The 20,088-nt window shown below is 44.7% G+C and overlaps 1 protein-coding gene across 5 annotated transcripts in view; it reads right to left on the bottom strand.

Annotated features, from left to right (window-relative positions):
• KCNT2 (potassium sodium-activated channel subfamily T member 2) overlaps window positions 1-20,088 on the bottom strand; it is a 229,665-nt gene that overhangs the window by 102,240 nt on the left and 107,337 nt on the right. For all 5 annotated transcript variants that reach the window (XM_081865759.1, XM_081865761.1, XM_081865762.1 and 2 more), the window contains 2 exons: window positions 18,687-18,770; window positions 17,676-17,770 (listed from right to left, as the gene is read on the bottom strand). In XM_081865759.1, coding sequence (XP_081721885.1) covers window positions 17,676-17,770; window positions 18,687-18,770 — 179 coding nt within the window. The remainder of the gene's footprint in view (window positions 1-17,675; window positions 17,771-18,686; window positions 18,771-20,088) is intronic.

Genomic DNA, 20,088 nt, shown 5'->3' with positions numbered 1-20,088 from the left:
GCTCCCTAGCTGGCATTAGTAATGGTACTTTCATGTACAGCCACCAGCTGCCCATGTTCATAGGCAAGGATGAGCCGCTAGCAAATTCACACACACACTTCTGTTGTCTCTTGTAGCTGAATTTCCCTTAAAGGTTTTGGGAACTGAAAGAGCAGCAAGAAATATGTGCTCAGACAAAGCCTGGCAGCTTCCCCATGTAATCTGTTACACATGTAGCATGGCTCACAGGCATGTGCAGAAATTTAAAAATTGGTTATTCAAAATTATGGCTCAGGTTCCAACAAAATATAGCAGAATGAGAGATGGAACTACAGGGCTTCCCATAGGCTTTGCTGAGCGAATAGCAACTTTTGGTTTCTCCTCTCTTTGCCATTACAGTTGGTTGTTAGGGCCTAAAGCGCGCCCCCGAGCGGTAACCCCTCGGGGAGCGCCTAGGGATACGCATCTCAGGTAGCTCCCCCTGTTGGTGTTTAACCCTTCCCGGTTAGACCGGATAGTCGGTTAGGGGCCAATGCCTAAAGCCAATACCTCTCTTACCTGTAATCAATAAAGTTGTGGCCATTTTCGCCCATTAACTTAAATTCTTGTGTCCTGTGTCTTTATTCTTTACACCTGTGGGGGGGGAGGGAATAGCCACGCAACAGTTGGTTGTTAAGAGAACACTGTAGCTGTAGAATTTGGGTTTGCTGTTTTCCTCCTCCCTTCCAAGCTCTTTCCCTCTTGCATTCAGTCTTTTAGATTGTGAGCCTGAATGAATGAGTTTCCCCAATCTAAAATCTGACTGTGCAGTCAGTCTGAAACAGGCCCCAAACACAGCTGTGTTCTTGTTATGCATTTGCTCAAGAGCTCAAGTTAATGGTTTTTAGCAAATGCACCCTTGGAGAAGGAAAAATGGGATTTTGGGGCCCGTTTCAGACTGACCGCACAGTCAGATTTTAGATTTGGGAAACCCATTCCTTCAAACCTGTGGGTAAGTACCATCTTGTTACTGGTATGTGTAAGCTGCTTTAACTAAATCATAGTACTGTAAATAAAAAGATTGAAATGATAACCCAGGTCTGTATACTGTTATTTCATATTATTGTTATTGTTGTTGTTGTTGTTGTTGTTGTTGTTATTATTATTATTTTGCTGCTAGGAATATAGATGTCCTGGAAAGAGAGAAGGTTTAACTCCGTGTTATAGTAACCTTTGTCCCCTGCAGCAAGGGCAAATAATTCCAACAGAACTGCAGTTATCATCCCGAAGCAAGTAATACACAGAGATAGAGGAAGAAGTGAGCACCAGGAGAGGGAAGAATGATACCGCTAACCTCTTAAAATAATCACATTCACAAACTACCTGAACTTTGGAGCATTGAGTCATTATTTACCGAAATCTTTATCTAGTTCCCGTAAAGAGGTACTTTCATTCTGTATTGACACCAAACCTCTTGCCAATTTGTTTCTTTTGCAAGTACATCTTTCCTAAGTGTAACATAAAAAAACCTATTGGGGGAAAAAAGAAGTTGGAGTTCTCCCTCAATGACAGGAAATAAATTAAAGGGGGAGGGAATTAAAACTAGAAGGCTTACTAAAACTTTGCAGTAAAGCACGAGACTCTAAATCTCAAAGGTCATGGGTTCAAGTTCCACATTGGGCAAAATATTCCTGCATTGCAGGGGGTTGGATTTGATAACTTTCGTGGTCCCTTCCAACCCTAAAATTCTATGAAATGTGCACCTCAGAGTGAGAAAAGGAATGCCACAGAGACAGAAAGTAAGAACACAGCTGAATCAGAACGCACTGCCTGCTTCTAAAAGTTATTCAAAAAGGTCATTTGAGTAAAATATACTTTCAGAAGAAATTGCCACACCTGCAGATGCCATAATGAATGGTTCTGAACCAATTTCTAGTGATGCTTTATGATGATTACTAGCCAAAATTTCTAATAGACATGTGTCAACAACATATACTCGTTTCTATTGGCAGCAGCAGATGGTGAGAGAATTACCTGGTTCAGAAAATAAGTTTTGTGCAGCTGGTAATGATTGGAAGCAATACAAAACTAACATTGTTTCCCCTTGAAGTTCTTCCGAAGCTCAGAATGGAAAGCACATTTCTACACATGAGCACAGTGTGCTTTGCCTTCAAGCGTAAATAAGTATTTTAGACAAAGTCCTGGATACCAGTTTCTGCTGAAATATAGCTAAGCAAATATGTTTGTGGTGGCAGGATACTCAAGAGTCCAGGGACCATGAGGGAACAAACAACCTGTGCATCCCATGATCTGGACTAACAGTATACCTTTCATTAGAAGCTCTGCAAAGTATCTCCTAACCTATGTTCTGTCTCATGTCTTGCTGTAAGCTATAGTTTAGCTTACAGTAAGATGTCTGTCTGTCTGTCTGTCTCGCTCTCTCTTACACACACACACACACACACACACACACACACACACACAGAGAGAGATTTTCCTCTTGCACCAAAGTATAGGTAAAGGGACCCCTGACCATTAGGTCCAGTCGTGGCTGACTCTGGGGTTGCGGCGCTCATCTCGCTTTATTGGCCGAGGGAGCCGGCGTACAGCTTCCAGGTCATGTGGCCAGCATGACTAAGCTGCTTCTGGCGAACCAGAGCAGCGCACGGAAACACCGTTTACCTTCCCACCGGAGCGGTACCTATTTATCTACTTGCACTTTGACATGCTTTCGAACTGCTAGGTTGGCAGGAGCTGGGACTGAACAATGGGAGCTCACCCCGTCGCGGGGATTTGAACCACTGACCTTCTGATTGGCAAGTCCTAGGCTCAGTGGTTTAACCTACAGCGCCACCAGTGTCCGGTTTTAATTGATACAGAGACTTCTGGAAGGTGGCATTTCTTCTTTTTCCTACTGAGAACATTCCCAAATTGTTGTCTCTATTCATACATGAGTAACAGAATTCAAAGAGCTATGATTCTGTTCCAGAACAGGTTGTCTCTCCTAGTAACAGTCAGTATACAATGGGATATGGGTTCAGGCCTTGGGATCAAATGTTCCCATTCATAGGAAGTTGAGATAGACTGGGGCGGCCGGATTGCTTATCATGTAAGCTATTGCTTTTTGAAACCCCCCTTTTCTAAACAAGTATTAAAATTTGCAAGAGCTCTGTGGCATGACCCATGTGTACAAACATATTTCTGCAGCTCTAATTTGTCTCATTTCTACCTCTCTTCCACCAAAAAGAGAAAGGCATAAGGATTATGGGAAATGGGAAAAATCATGTGCACATCCCACATACAAAAACAACTGGATCATATTTGATCATCTTTGTGTGATGAAGACTGAACCATGACTGTGAATTGCAAGCCAACTCTTTCATTTCAGCACATGTAGACTAGTGTGGGAAAGCGTGTTCTCCATAATAGAGAGCAGGTGTTGTGGTGGGGGCCAAAAAGGCCACCCCACTGTTGTTGGGCAAATTGGCCACATGCTGTGATTGGGCAAGGAGTGTTGCTGGGGAGAACGTTATGTTGCTAAATGGTGGGAGGGGTCAGAGGTCTTAAATACAGGGCTCGTAGCCTGGGGCCTTCTCTTGGGCTGCGTGCACTGGATCACCCGCCCACCCTCCCTGAAAAGGGGGGTGGGTTCGTTGTCCTCTGACCTTGCTATGCCTGTCATGGGGTCATCTGCCTTGGGGCAGGGGCCTGGTAGGAATTTTGTCCATTTGGCTGATTGGCTGTTGCCATTTGGTTTTTGCCTACTGCGTAGCAAATCATCACAACTTGTAAGGTTGGCAGTTAGGCATTGGTTAAAATTGGTTGGTGGAGGGGTAAGTGCCTACCCCTCCAATGGTGGTGCGGAAAGGGAATTCCATTAAAGGAATCCAGGGGCTTGCCATTCTTTTTGTCCTTGTCCCTGGCATCGGACTTGGGCCGTGCAAACCACCAGGAGCATGAGGGTGATTAAGTGAGGGACTGAGGCCCAGCTTCATTTTCTCCCCAAAAGTTGTTTCCCTCACTGGCTTTCGCTGGAATCCGGAAGTCAGTGCTGTCCCCCCTGACTGGCTTCCGCTGGGATCCAGAAGTCAGTTCTGTCCCTGGGGCAAGGACAGATAGTCGTAACCAATGCCTAAGCAACCACTCACGTGTATTTAAATAAAGTTGTGGCCAAATTCATGCCCAAAACCTTAAACAAAAATTGATGTGTCAAGTGTGAGTTATTGGGGTGGCCTGGGGGACCTCAATGCGCAAAGGGAGCACATCTGAAATGAGTCCTTATCATTCATTTATATATTAACAAAACATTTTGCCATAACATTTTATCATCTCATTAGCAAGTATGGATTTTTATACCACACATATGTATATATGCCTTCCTCTATAATAACAACTGGTGAAGAAAATTAAATTATTTTAAGAAAATTAATGCACACAGTAAAGTTTTATTCTGTGTGGTACGGTGCCGTTCCCACAAAGCCTTCTTCAAAATCTGTTACTAAGCATATTAAGGAAGATGGCAAAATCGTTTTGTTGCTTTGGGGAAACTGGATGTTCAATGATTGCCTTCAGATGATAGCCAAGTTTTCTCTCATTCTCAGTGCTTGGACAAATTATCTCTTCACCGATAAAATTACTCACAACCACTCTTTCTTAATAGCAACACCTCTGGTTTCCTTTTCTTCTTCTTTTTTAAAGTGGAGATCTTCAAAGCTAACAGCGATCTATGAAATATCTTGATATTGAAAAGATATATATAAAAGCTAAAGTGATGGGAAACATGTTATCATGGAGCAATTTCTACTGCATCCCATGCAGCTCTCCACACTTGGCACTCCAGATCTGAAACGTACAAAAATAAAAGAAGCCGCATTTGCAAAATGTTCTCTAGCCTGATATGGAAGTGGGAGATGTTCTGATAAAAAGAACATTCATGGCGTTTTGTTGGGCACTCAAGCCCTGCAATTTGGAGAACGTTCTCAAGATAAGGGATATCGGTGACGAGCCTTCACTGTGATTGTTCAATCTCTTTGCCGTGTCAGGCAAGGGTCTATTTCAGTGTGAATCATCCAGGCACAGCTTCAATGGAGAGGCTGTTAATCCAGCCCTTGGCTTTTGTTTAGATTGTTAGGGCAGTGATTGAATATGATCCAGCTAAAATTAGTCCTGATGAAAGCAACCGAGTAACTTATTTGTGGAAAACTTGATAGTTTTTCAGAGGAGACGGTCACAAGCAACTGTTATCTGGATTTGTGGACTTGGTGCGCAGCTGTAGCATCTGTTTGTTGCTATAGGATTGGTCAGCTCTTCGTTCTGGTGCAAAGGTCATGTACACATTAGTGTTTACTCCAGCTCCAGTGTGTGCCCACCACCAGTGTTTGAAGCCGAGTGCACATGCCGTTAGACACCATCCATATGCATTCTGTAGTTTCTTGAGAAATTCTTCTGTTTGATGCATTTCCCCTTAAACCAGGATCCACTGGATATGCAAACACCCACTGCAGTTAAGCTGAGGGTATGTATGTTCGAGACAGTGCCTGGACATATGCAGATAACAGCACAGCACAGATAACAGCAGACAAGAGCTTCTTTGAATAGGAGGTCCCAGGGAGCCAGCCAGCAATAAATCACACTGAGTATGTGAAGTTAACTCTTTATTAGAAGATGCAGGACCTATTCTGGGGAGCCAAGCCTATTGAGCACAGCAACTCTTCTTGGTAGGTCTTGCAGTTGCACTTTGGGGCAGTTGCGCTTTGAGACCCCCAACCACCCCCCAAAAAATGAAGACACAGTGACATGGGATTTTAGTTTAAGTTACTGGGCAAAATTTAGACCACAACTTTATTGAATACAGAATGTGAGTGGTATTGGCTTAGGCATTGGAATCATCCAAACTGTATCAGACTCCCACCCGCATTGCGGTGAATCTGATAAAAGGGTGAAGCACCGCCAGAGGGAGCCCCGCCAATGCGAGCCAACTCAAGCTCACCCCTGGGGTCCTGGTATGGCTCTAGCCCCTACCGCGTGGTTTGGACAAGACCCAGGCCAACCCCTGATTCCTTTAATGAAATACCCTTGAGCTTGGAGGGGCCGGTGATGGCCGCATCTCCCCTCCTCACACATTGCTGATCCAATGCCTAACCGCCCAACCTTACAAAGTTGTGACGATTGATACGCGGTAGGTGAAACCAAATGGCTCTGCCAATCTGCCAGATGGAAAAAAATCCTACCAGGCCCCCATTGCAAAACAGGTGACCAACAACATCCATAGCAAGGCCAACACACCAGATAAAAGGGGTGGGGGTGGGGTGGGCAGGTGATCCGCTGCGTGAAGGCAAAGAGGTCCAGGAAACATTGCACAGGGATTAAATAATGTTTCGCAGCCACCCCCAAGTCAAGTCATTGGCTTTAGGGACCAAGTGACTGCAAAACGACCAACCAGAGTGGAACAGGGCATAGCCCTGGCCACACCAGGAGGTGGGAGATGCCTGGGGGCCCGAGCGCAAGGCATACCCTCCTTGAAGAGGATTTGTGGAGGCTGAAAATCGCCACCTTCTCACAGCTGCCCAAATCTCTTCTTTGTTTGTTACTATGTTATGTATCTTGTGACCATGTCAGCACATGGAGGGGTTCATTTCAATCTCCCCCATCTAAGTGAAGAAGTATAGAAGGCGTGAGGGGGAGAGTGGAAAGTGGGGCGTTTTTTCTCTTTCCATCCATTGCTCTGTGCTCCATTTTTCTCCTCTGATGAAAGGGAGGAAAAGAGGAAAGTGGTAGATGTTTTCTGAAAAGGGCAGAGAGGAGCACTGCATCCTTCAGAGAGCTCATTTTCTAATTTAAGCTGCGAAGCTATTTATAATCTCCCCAAGGAAGGAAGGCGAGAACTGCCCCTAAAAATCGATAGAGAAATCCAAGATTTTAAATGTAGCTGGGAAGGACCACCAGCGCAACAACCTCATTGCCCTTCAAAAAGTAGCCAGAAAGAGAAAAGTTCCAGCTCTTTGTAACTCAGTTCTTAATTGAGCACAATTCTAAACACGCCTATTCAGATGTAAGTCCTACTGAGTTCAGAGGAGCTTAAACCCAGGTAAGTGGTGTTAGGACGAAAGCCCTAGTTCTCTTGGTCTTGTGTCTGTTAGTGATGAACTGCAATGCAAACGTAAAACAAAGACTACTAAACTCCACAAAATGACATATTGTTGACTTCTGAGGCCACGGCTACACATTAAAATTCACTGGAGTTGCCAATTATAGCCAGATTTTTACTTGCCTGGTCTGTACCACGTTGGGATCTAACACTGGACAATTCTCACAGCTGTTTTGGGTTCTTCCCAACCAGTTGGTAGAAATGCTATTCCAACGGCAAGGGTTGAATCGGAATGTGGACTGCCTTTCCAACTGTATAACCAAATAAAAGTTGCAGTCTGTCCCAACCCACAAATGTGTATTTGGTTTGACCGTTCCTGCCATGATTCAACCATGATGTGGAACTGCCTCACAACAACTGGCTACTCAAAAAAGGCAGCCCCAACAAGTGGAAAGCCTTCAAACCACAGGAGATCAGTCAGAATCATGCAGATACTGGTTTTTACAGCCAATTTTAGACATACTGATTTAAGTGCTAACTTACTAGGGTAAGTGAGGAGGGTGAGCTTCGGAAGTGGGGAGACTTCTGCACTGATAGAGGGTCTCCACTGCTATTTTCCACAGAAATGGCAACACTAAAGGCAGAGCTAGCATACTGGTCCGCATACCAACCATTGAATGTTTACTTATCCCCTCACCAGAAGGCCTGAAGAAGGCTTATTTCTTTCCAGAATCAGAGCGATCACTGGACATCGTCACAAAAATTAGATTAGATTACCGTCAGACATTTTAAAACCCGAGGCTTTCCTTTATTCCTCTCACAATTTAACTATGAAAAAACCAGGCTACAAGGGAGTACTCAAATTGCCCTGAGTACATTGTTGTTGTTGTTGAATGGCAGTATATTAAGTTATCATAATAAGTAAGTAAGTTAGTAAGTAAGCAAGTAGGGATGATGATAGCAACAAGAGACAACAAGCAGTATTATTTCCAGAGCAAACAAGCTAAGCTAATGATCACTTTGCAAAACTCTCGACCAAAACATAATTATGTTTTGCAATATGAGCGGAATAGCTGTTAGTCACATAGCTTGTTTGTGGTGCATCAGGGCACGCACACAAACACACACATTTAAAAGAAAATCCTCTGCCTGTTATGACTGAATTAATTGCATGGCATGACTGAGACCTTAGCTGGCTGACTGATTTATCATCAGCTGCAGCCGTCTCTAGGCTTTGATGCCACGACCACTGGTGATTCCTGCTCTCTGACTTGTACACTTGCACCACCTAGATGATGTAGCTATAATATGCACAACAGTTTTCTTTTAAAGTAGGCGAGCATAGGCTTCTAAGGGCAGATTCATATACTACCCCAAATGCTGTTTCCTTATAGTTGCATACAATATCAACGTTAGCAACATACAATATGATGAAAAATTATATTTATATTATTAGGTTTTCAAAAATCCAGATCTTATCATGTGCTTTTTAAAGCATCTGTGAATGTAACAACAACAACAACTTATTTATACCCTGTCCATCTGACTGGGTTGCCCCAGCCACTCTGGGTGCATATACAAAAAAATAATAAAGCATCAATCATTAAAAATGTCCCTATAAAAGGGAAAGGACCCCTGGAAAGTTAAATCCAGTCAAAGGCAACTATGGGGTGTGGCATTCATCTCACTTTCAGGCCGAGTAAGACAGCGTTCGTCCACAGACAGCTTTCTGGGTCATGTGGCAGCAGGACTAAACCACTTCTGACACAACGGAACACTGTTTACCTTCCTGCCATAGTGGTACCTATTTATCTACTTGCACTGGCGTGCTTTCAAACTGCTTGGTTGGCAGGAGCTGGGACAGAGCAATGGGAGCTCACCCCATCACAGGGATTCGAATCACCAATCTTCTGATCGGCAAGCCAAAGAGGCTCAGTGATTTAGACCACAGTGCCACCCGCTGCCTTTCACCTTTTTAAAATTTACCTTTTTTTACCTTTCTCCCCTATACAGGGCTGCTTTCAGATGTCTTCTAAAAGTCAAGAAGTTGTTTATTTCCTTGACATCTGATGGGAGGGCGCAACTACTGAGAAGGCCCTCTGCCTGGTACCCTATAACCTCACTTTTCAAAATGAGGGAACCGCCAGAAGGCCCTTGGAGGTGGATCTTAGTGTCTGGGCTGGATGATGGAGGTGGAGACGCTCCCTCAGGTCTAAAGGGCCAAGGCCGTTTAGAGCTTTAAAGGTCAGCACCAACCCTTTGAATTGTGCTCGGAAACATACTAGGAGCCAATGTAGGTCTTTCAGGACAGGCTTTATATGTCTAGCTGCCACGTTCTGCATTAGTTGTAGTTTCCAAGCCACCTTCAAAGGTAGCGCCACATAGAGTGTGTTGCAGCAGTCCAAGTGGGAGATAACCAGGGCATGTACCATTCTGGCTAGACAGTGTGCAGTCAGGTAGGGTCTCAGGTAGTGTTCCAGATGGAGCTAGCAGACCGCCACCCTGGACCCAGAATTAACCTGAGCCTCCAGGGACAGCTGTGAGCCCCAAATAACTCTCGGGCTGTGCATATGGGAGGAGCTGATAGTATAGGAAAATTCACTATCCTGATTTGGGGTTCTGGTGCCAACTTTCCACATGATCTCCACACTTTATGCATTACTTGAGAAGCATAAGGCACAGCCATAGGGGAGCAGCATCCTTGCCACTCAAGTTATCAATTAAAATTGAAAAACCATTGCCATGGAACCTTAAGGTATATATGCAGATCTAGATGTCTATATTATAGCACAAGACCAGTGGAAGGATTCTGACTGCTGACACCATTTCATAATGCAAACTTGCACTGGCAGAGCAAGAACAATGCCGTGCTATAAACTTTTATCTGTATTTAGAGACACTGATCCTTTTGAAGCTATAGAAAAGAATCTGGGCAGGATGTCATTAAAGAACAGAACTGTACCCAAGGTACTATTTTTATTTCAGAGTGCTTGCTATGCACCATGGAAAAGGGAGAGTAGAAATCAAAGCTTGAAGTCTGGTATCCTCCTACATTTATTTTCCTCATTCTTTTCACTTCACATATACATTTCTGTTCCAAACCAAAGGATGTATTTCTGATGGCCTGGCCTGCTTGCTTTAGGAGGAAATGAGAGGCATCAATAGGACTCCTGCCCAAGACTGTTCTGAAACTGCAGCGTAGTTTATGGGAAAAGAATACAATTCCTCTTTACTTTTCTACAGTTTTGCCAACACAACGCAACAATGGTAACGCTAGGGAAAAGGGGGTCATTTACTACGACTGTCAAGAGGAGTTGATGGAAGATGCCCTATTTATAGAAGCACAGTAACAAACACAGCTTGCACTCTGCAAGCATAGACATGCCCCCACTTCTGTGTGGTGTGGAATGCTTCCTTCAATCTGAAGCTTGTTAAAATGCTCACAGCATTAAAATTGTTAAATATACTGTTTGCCCCGTTTTCAGAATTGCATCCTAGAATCACAGAATCATAGAGTTGGAAGGGACCATGAGGGAGAACCATAAACAATCTTACCTCAAAAGTCAAACAGAATCCATTCCAGAAGTCTGCTTGACTTCCAAAATGTCCAGGAACCAAGGCGTGGCTTCCGATTGGCTGTAGGAAGCTCCTGCAGCCAATCGGAAGCCACGGAAGCCATGACAGATGTTTGGCTTCAGAAAGACGTTCACAAACTGGAACAATCACTTCCAGGTTTGGAGCGTTCGGGAGCCAAAACGTCTCGCAAGACGTTTGACTGAATGCCCCTTGAGTTTGTTGGAGGAAGATTGCAACTGCATGAAGTGCAATTCTGTGCACATCTTATTCTACCCGTCTCCAACGAATGCCCTGTTTAAGACAGTGTTGTAGTTCAGACATTAATTATGATATCCTACCCAGAGTCGGTCAAGCTTGGACCTAATGGTCAGGGGTAAAGGTACCCCTGCCCATATGGGCCAGTCGCATCTGACTCTAGGATTGTGCGCCCATCTCACTTAAGAGGCCGGGGGCCAGCGCTGTCCGGAGACACTTCCGGGTCACGTGGCCAGTGTGACGAAGCTGCTCTGGCGAGCCAGCACCAGCACAGCACACGGAAACACCGTTTACCTTCCCGCTATAAAGCGGTACCTATTTATCTACTTGCACTTAGGGGTGCTTTTGAACTGCTAGGTAGGCAGGAGCTGGGACCGAGAGACGGGAGCTCACCCCGCCGCGGGGATTCGAACCGCCAACCATGCGATCGGCAAGCCCTAGGCGCTGAGGTTTTACCCACAGCGCCACCCGCGTCCCTACCTTTACCTTAAGCAGGGCTTAAATCACAGTTTTCTCAGTTTGGATGACACCAGAAACTATGGTTTAACAAAGCTTGCTACCCTTCTCAAAGCTTCGTGTGTGAAAGACAGCTCTCAAATTTACAGAATGATTACCAAGAGTTCCCAACTAATATGTGGGAATGAAGCATCAGTCCCAAATGTTGTCTTACATGTAGATTTACTGCACTTGTATAGCACCTTTCTTCCAAGGAGCAAAAGGCAGTATACTGTACATAGAATCACAGAACGGTAGAGTTGGAAGGGACCCAAGGGTCATCTAGTCCAACCCCCTGCAATGCAGGAATCTTAGCTAAAGCATCCATGGCAGATGGACAACCAACCTCTGCTTAAAAACCTCCAAGGAAGGAGAGTCCACAACCCCCCAAGGGAGACCATTCCACTGTCAAACAGCTCTTATTGTCAGAAAGTTTTTCCGTATGTTTATTCAGAATCTCCTTTCTTGTAACTTAAAGCCATTTGTTTGAGCCCTACCCTCCAGAGCAAGAGAAAAGAAGCTTGTTCCCTCTTCCATGTGACAGCCCTTCAGATATTGGAAGATGGCTATGATATCTCCTCTCTATCTCCTCTTTTCCAGGCTAAACATGCCCAGCTCCTTCAAGTGCTCCTCATAAAGCTTGGTTTCCAGACCCTTGATCATCTTGGTTTCCATCTAAGTTTTCAGACTTTACACCAGGCTATTGCGGACAACCACTTTGATCCCAAATTGTTCTTCCACTAGCCCAATGGAAGAGGGAGGCTATTTCTCTCCCCCATCTCTCACCATACCTGTAAGTGTATCTGTGAAAGCAGCGGCAGAGAGGAGATGATGTGGAGAAGCTAGTTCACTAAAACATGACCAGTTTGCACAAGTTCCTGGAAGCAACTGCAGGGAAAGCTGTTGGCTTATGAACTGCTTACTGGTTTGTGCTGTTCAAACTCAAATCCGTCTATAAGATCCGGCTATTTGCTTCCCAGGTAGCCCATATTGGAAAAAAGCCCCCACACAATTACGTACAGTAAGAATATCACAGTTCCTCTAAGAAATTCTGAAGACTAACAGCATGATCCTAGCCATGTCAACTCAGAAGTAAGTCTGCTTAATTCCCTGGGGCTCTTGTTGTTGTTGTTTAGTCGTTTAGTCATGTAGTCATGTCCAACTCTTCGTGACCCCCATGGACCAGAGCACGCCAAGCACTCCTGTCTTCCACTGCCTCCCGCAGTTTGGTCAAACTCATGCTGGTAGCTTCGAGAACACTATCCAACCATCTCGTCCTCTGTCGTCCCCTTCTCCTTGTGCCCTCCATCTTTCCCAACATCAGGGTCTTTTCCAGGGAGTCTTCTCTTCTCATGAGGTGGCCACAGTATTGGAGTCTCAGGATCTGTCCTTCCAGTGAGCACTCAGGGCTGATTTCCTTCAGAATGGATAGGCTTGATCTTCTTGCAGTCCATGGGACTCTCAAGAGTCTCCTCCAGCACCATAATTCAAAAGCATCAATTCTTCGGTGATCAGCCTTCTTTATGGTCCAGCTCCCACTTCCATACATCACTACTGGGAAAGTCATAGCTTTTACTATACGGACCTTTGTTAGGCTTACTCCCAGGTAAATAGGATCAGGAGTGCAGCTTAGGGCAAAAAAACTATTGAAAGTGTTTCTTTGAGAACTCAAGACTGGGTGGGAGAGAGTTCAAATAGGCCTCAATATCCTGCATACATTTATTGATGTTCAGAGGCTGCTTCACCCTGGACCCATAGCAAATGAACCCACAGGACTCAAAAGAAGACCACAGTTGAAACCTTTCTTAAGGTAACCTGTAAAAGCATATCTCATGTTGAGTGTGTGTGAGGGGGTGTTCTCCAAATCCTTAGTGTTAATAGGCTCGTTTTTACTTTATCTTAAAATTTACCAGGGATTAATTCATTTTACTTAAGATATGCATGCTTCAGACTGCACAAATCTAAACTAATGGCTAAGGGACTGAGCTGCAACCTTGAAAGCCATCCATGAATTCACTAGGAGCCTTCGGCAAGCCACTCAGTCTAATCTATTGGCACCATATTGTGTGTTACAATATAGTGTCAATAATACCAGTCTACTTACCGAATGATTGAGGCAATGTGTTTTGAAGACCCTAGAGTCCCACACAATGGCTGAATAATTATTATTGCAGAGAAACAGATTGTTAGGTCCAAGTCCCCCTCATTTCATACAGTGTTTTAATTTTACCTGATCCATCGAGACAGGAGAGCAGGAACAACACAAAAACTCATCACGGATGCACAGAATTTGGAGTGAAATAGAATAGGACAAGAGCAGAGCTTTCCAATAGCCCAATTTCTGACCGCTTATTTTCCCAGCCAGCATACTGGGGGAATTAGTAAGGGGTGGATGGCAGTTTCAGACCAGCCACAGTGTGCACCAATGTCATGGCTACACCTGTCAATATGGGGGTAAGGCAAGAATGCTGGCCCCAAACTTGGCTAAACCTTGAGTTGACATTCCCAAGACCCCTTAATGGTGTCCTTAGTGAGAAGTCGAGAGCTCACCTCAACTTAGGTAAAGGTAAAAGGACCCCTGACCATTAGGTTCAGTCGTGGCCGACTCTAGGGTTGCGGCGCTCATCTCGCCTTATTGGCCGAGGGAGCCAGCGTACAGCTTCCGGGTCATGTGGCCAGCATGACTAAGCCACTTCTGGCAAACCAAAGCAGTGCATGGAAACGCCGTTTACCTTCCCATCAGAGCGGTACCTATTTATCTACTTGCACTTTGACGTGCTTTCAAACTGCTAGGTTGGCAGGAGCAGGGACCGAGCAACGGGAGCTCACCCTGTCATGGGGATTCGAACCGCCGACCTTCTGATCGACAAGTCCTAGGCTCTGTGGTTTAACCCACAGCGCCACCGGCATCCCTTCACCTCAACTTACCTTCTGCTAAAGATCTTGCCCAGAGCCAACCAGAACAATTGTGACAAAAACAGAGAGCATTTTAAATGGATCAATGAACACTGCGGTGGGGGAAGGTGAAGCCCCTACTCTGCTGATCGTATATCGAGTAAATTCAGCTGTCATAGTCGATTTGTCTTTGGTCAAATGGCAAAATCCAGAATGACCAAGCTGACCAGTTGCACTGGAAATGTCCCCCAAGCTCTCTAGCACCCTCATCCTTGCTGAGGAACAGGATACACCCCACCCCACCCCCCAGTAAACAGAACCCCAGGGCTATCCATGCTTTGCAGGCTGAATTGACAAAGAACATTCAGATATTCTTAATTACTGCAATTGCTCTGCAGAGCGCAACAAGCAAATATCAGCGTATGTGTGAGAAACTGTCCACAAAGCCACTACCGAATTCAAGAGGGGGTGGGGTTGCGGGACTCACGCCCCCAACTACATTTTCGCGGGGCCGGCGTCAGCCCCGCGGGGACTCTGGGATTCCCCTCTCCCATGTATATTCATCTCCCTCTGCGCCAGCCAATCGGCTGGCGCAGGGGGCGGGCTTACCGGGTTCCTCTTAAGGTCAGGGCAGCCCCGGCTCGCCCTCTTTCCCTCTCCGCAGCTGCAGCTTTCCCCACCCACCCACCCTCTAGGTGCGCATACGGACTTTGCTATGGGCTTCGGCTGGTCGCCGCAAGGGGCCTGGTAGGAATTTTTCCATTTGGCTAATTGGCTGCATTTTAAGCCACTTGGTTTTTTCGCCTACCTCGTAGCAAAACGTCACAACTCCTTGGTTTTGGCGGTTAGGCATTGGCGGGGGTATTGTTATGCAAATGATGTTGGGGGGGGGAACGCCATCACCTCCCCCAGGTCTTGAAGGGTAGTTCGTTAAAGGACTCCGGGGGGCGTCGCCTCGTCCGAAACCTACGGAGGCTAGGGCCTAAAGTGCGCCCCCGCGCGGCCACCCCTCGGGGAGCGCCTACAGATGTGCATCTCGGGGACTCCCCCTGGCGGTGTTAATCCCTTCCCGGTTAGACCGGATAGTCTGTTAGGGCCAATGCCTAAAAGCCAATACCACTCTTACCTGTAATCAATAAAGTTGTGGCCATTTACGCCCATTAACCTCAAAGTCTGTGTACAGTGTCTTTATTTCTCCAACTGTGGGTGGGGGCGGGAATTGCCACGCAATATCAATATTTGCTGGTAGCTATCTAAAAATACAAACCTAACTTTTGGAAAATCCAAAGATACAGCAACATAAACCAATGGCAGATCTGCTGAGGGTTGTTTTAAGGCCAACTGAATATGATTTCAATTAATATTGCAGGCTGTTGCAGACGGATTCGTTTCCTTAGCAAGCAATTGTGTTATAGGGGGTGTTTTTCCCCCTTGTTGCTGTTTAGTCTCTTTCTTTTCCCCTGTCTGGAAGGGTCATAACAGGGACAGAATAATTTGGTGTATAATCAGCTTCCAGATGCTGAAGGCAGCAATAATTGCTGTGGTTCAACTTGCCATTTTCTCCATCTTTTTGTGTTGGCTACAAAATGCAGGCTGCACCTGAACGTAATGTTCCTCTCTAAATAGTTCCGTTCTAAACAGCTCTCTTCTCCTTGTCAGTCACAGACCATGGCTTGCTCTCAAATGGTTTTGTTTCCCACAACCAGTCAGGCACTAGCATGGAGACCTGCTTCATATTCTATCAACTGCTTGTGTAATGTTAGAAAGCGAATCGGATCCCAGCGAATATCAAAGGACATGCTCACCGAAAAATACTTAAACACTGTGTTTCACACAGCAATTAACGCCACACCAAGACCCCATCTGCACTATACATTTAAACCACTTTAAACAATCATAAAGGCAAAGGTAAAGGGACCCCTGACCATTAGGTCCAGTCGTGACCGACTCTGGGTTTGTGGTGCTCATCTCGCTTTATTGGTCGAGGGAGCCGGGGTACAGCTTCCGGGTCATGTGGCCAGCATGACTAAGCCACTTCTAGCGAAACCAGAGGAGTGCATGGAAACAGTGTTTACCTTCCCACCAGAGTGGTAGCTATTTATCTACTTGCACTTTGACATGCTTTTGAACTGCTAGGTTGGCAGGAGCAGGGACCAAGCAACGGGAGCTCACCCCGTTGTGGGGATTCGAACCGCCGACCTTCTGATCGGCAAGTCCTAGGCTCTGTGGTTTAACACACAGCGCCACCCACGTCCCTAAACCATCATGGCTTTCCCCAAAGAATCCTGGGAAGTATAGTTTGTTAAAGAATCTGAGAGTGGGTAGGGGGGATCTCTATTCTCCAAACAGTGCTACAGTTTCAGAGTAGTTAATCCCTCTCCCCAGCAACCTCTGTGAACTCTCATTCTGTCAAGGGAATAAAAATATCCTAAAAACTTTCAGCACCCTTAAACTACTGTTTCATTGATTCTTTGGGGGCAGCCGTTTAAAGTGGTATGATAATGCTTTAAATATATAGTGCAGATGGGTCAGGCTACTGTGCTATTGCTACTGTGGAAGAGCTTGTAACAGAACTAAGCACATATTTTCAATAAAATAAAATAAAATAAAATAAGTGGAAATGCAAAACAGTAACATCGGGAATGTTCATCAGGACTATCTGACTAATTAAGAAATGCAATATAAATATTAGATCATCACTCCCCAAACTTCAGAGCATGGAAAGTCACCCCCCCCCCCCGAAAATATAATTTGGCATTATTATTTGGCTTTTCTTATTGTATTATAATTTTGAATGTTTTAATGGATTCATTGGATTGTTAAATTGGAAAACTTAATAAATATTATTTTTTTAAAAAAGAAAGAAAGGCAAAACAGTACGCTGCAAAGTGTATACGGAAAGCAACAGCTAAGTCTTAGATTTTGCTTTTCAAGTTTCACATTTGGGGTTCCAGATGTTTGGTAGGAAGAAGCTTCAAACCATCAAATTATAGATATAATGATCTTCCGAAATGCTTCCTGCCTGCTCCAGCCAAGGTTGTTTATAACATTTAGCTCCACTCCTACGCTGAGGGTGTATGACAAATAGCTTTCCCCTTTTCAAGGGTCTTAATGGATGCTGTCCTATGCGTGACTTCTCTGAACTGGATCTCTCTGGAACATAACAAGCGTCATTTGCAAAACAGCAAGTCCTGCTTATTCTGTGATTAGAGGAATTTCATTACATAAGCTGCAGGGCTGACATTTTCTTTCCTACTGCAACCAACTAAACATATAGACACCCTCCTTCCCTAAACTTTTCCTACCACAAAATACATGCCTATAAAAAATGTAATTAAAACTTTTTTTCTTGAAACAGTGTAAGAACGGAATTACATTACTACTAGTTACATCACCACATACTACTTACCATGTAAAAATAAGACACAGCAACGTAGATATTAAAATCAGAACTTGGTTAAACATTGCAGACTGTGTGCGTTGGATGGCTCTGTGGAGATCATTCTAGATTAAAAGAAAAGAGATGCATAATGTTCAGAAATGCTTTTTATATTAAATATTAAATATGCCACAACTAATCTAACTTTTGTCAGTATTTCATATGCAGATATACAATCTGGATTCCATGTTTTGAAGCACTGCAGTTCTGCAAAGGTTCACATTTTATTTACATATGAAATCTTATTTGCCTTTCTACTGAGGCAGTCAAAATAGCTACAAAGAAATACAGCAAAAACCAGCATACCCTTTTTTAAAATAAAGCTCCCAATCAGTAGAACAATCACTCTAAAATACAAACTGATACAATAAATTACAGTAAAACCAACCAGTCTAAATTAAAAGAATCAAATAATCAGAATAAAAGTCTTTTGAAATAACAACTTCGGCTCCAATCCTGTACATACTCAATGAACTCAATGGGACTTACTTCTGAGTATACACGTAAAGGATTATGTTTTTGGACTGGCAACCAACAAGAAAGACTGCTAAGCATGGATTAGGAGCCAAGTATAATTGGTATTTGCTCAAGAAACCATCAGCTCCAACAGTTTGGAGCCAGAAAAAAATAACCAGCGAGGCAAAGGGATTAATGCTGGACCAATAGTTTTATTATAAACATAGGCAAGGCACTTGTTTTCCTCAGAAGTGAATCTAAGTAAACCACAGGGAGGTAAAACATAAGGCTGCAAATTCCAACAATAAAACTACTTCAGCATTTGAATGGAAATTCAAAAACCAATTAACCTGATGTATTTGGATTTAATCCAAATTACTCCCAACCATTTTCAGTGGCCCTCCACAGGCTGAAATTTAGGTGTTGTGGCTTAAGCAGACTACTGATCTAGGTTTGTGATTTGTACAGATAAAAGTACAGAGTTTTGTTGTCATTTTTCTTAAATAAGTCCTTTGTTATACTTACAATCATATTCTCCAACGCATGTTTGGCAAGCCAGCAATTTAAAAACACTGGGATAAATAAGTTTCTTAATGCAGGGCAGAAAATCTGAAGGAGAATGCAGAAAGACGTTAAATGTATTCAGCTAACTTTGCCAGTAAAACTGCACTGAATGCACAGAAACGGTAGTTTCATTTTAAAAGATCTAATTTCAAGCCTTATTGCAATGCCACAAGTAAGAATTTACCTCAGCAGAGATAACTTTCGAGATATTTGTTCTACTCTCTTTTCACCCTTGCGGGGGAGAAAGATGGAATCCTACTAAGCACATTTACCAGGAAGCTTTTGGGCCAAACTAGATGTGTGCACAAATGCTTTATAACCATTTGTGAACTGAGATCCAGGCAGCCCACATGGAAATGCTACTGTTTAAATAACTTATTTATACCATTTAAATAACTTCCCTTTATGCGAGTGGTTTTCAACCAGTGTGCCATGGCACCCTGGGGTGCCTTGAATGATGGTCAGGGTTGCCGCAGGCTGTCCCTCTCTTAGGGTTGCCATATTTGAAAAAGTAAAAACCAGGACACCACAAAAATTATTTAGCTTTTTTTTATAATAGGAAACCCCCTAAATTGCTGAGCTTTTTAAGACAAACCCTCTTTCCTTCCCTCCTGCCTCTGTTGGCCTCTTGAGGCTTTGCTTCCCGAATGATTGCATGACTATTTGTTGCTACCAGCTCCCCAGGTAATGGCGCCCCTGGGGCTGGCCAGGGGGTGCTTCCCAGGCCTCTGTGGGGCAGTGTGAGGAGACACCTCTTTTGGGGGCAGGAAGGGCAGCTCAGAGACCAGGGGCACAGCAGCTGCTGTCCGGAGGACTCGCAAGGAGAGGGGAGAGGGGAGAGGGGAGAGGGGAGAGGGGAGAGGGGAGAGGGGAGAGGGGAGAGGGGAGAGGGGAGAGGGGAGAGGGGAGAGGGGAGAGGGGAGGAGGCTGAGGGAACACTCCACAAGGGAAAAGTGTTGGAAAAGGGGTGAGGGGCTGCCAGCTGCGTAGGCAAGGGGTGCCATAACTGGGCTCCTTAGCCCCACAGGGGTGCCGCAGAAAGAATGTCGTTGGTCAAGGGAGCAGTGGGCTCCAAAAGGTTGAAAACTTCTGCTTTATGCAATCAATCAATTAAACTGATTTGAGAACATAGTAACGAAACTTCAATATACCTCATACCTCAGGTTATAGATGCTTTGTGTTGTGCGATTTCGAGTTGTGCACCGCGCCGAACCCAGAAGTTACCAGAATGGTTACTTCCGGGTTTTAGCGCATGTGCAGAAGCAGAGAATCGCGACCCACGGGTGCGCTGACGCGCGGTTTGCGAACATGCCTCCCGCACAGATCACGTTCGCAACTCGGGCGTTCACTGTATGGGTTTTTT

This window comes from Podarcis erhardii, assembly GCF_964252035.2.
Source record: "Podarcis erhardii genome assembly, chromosome: 6".
In the NCBI taxonomy this organism is placed as follows: domain Eukaryota; kingdom Metazoa; phylum Chordata; class Lepidosauria; order Squamata; family Lacertidae; genus Podarcis; species Podarcis erhardii.
This window is presented reverse-complemented; position numbering and strand designations above follow the sequence as displayed.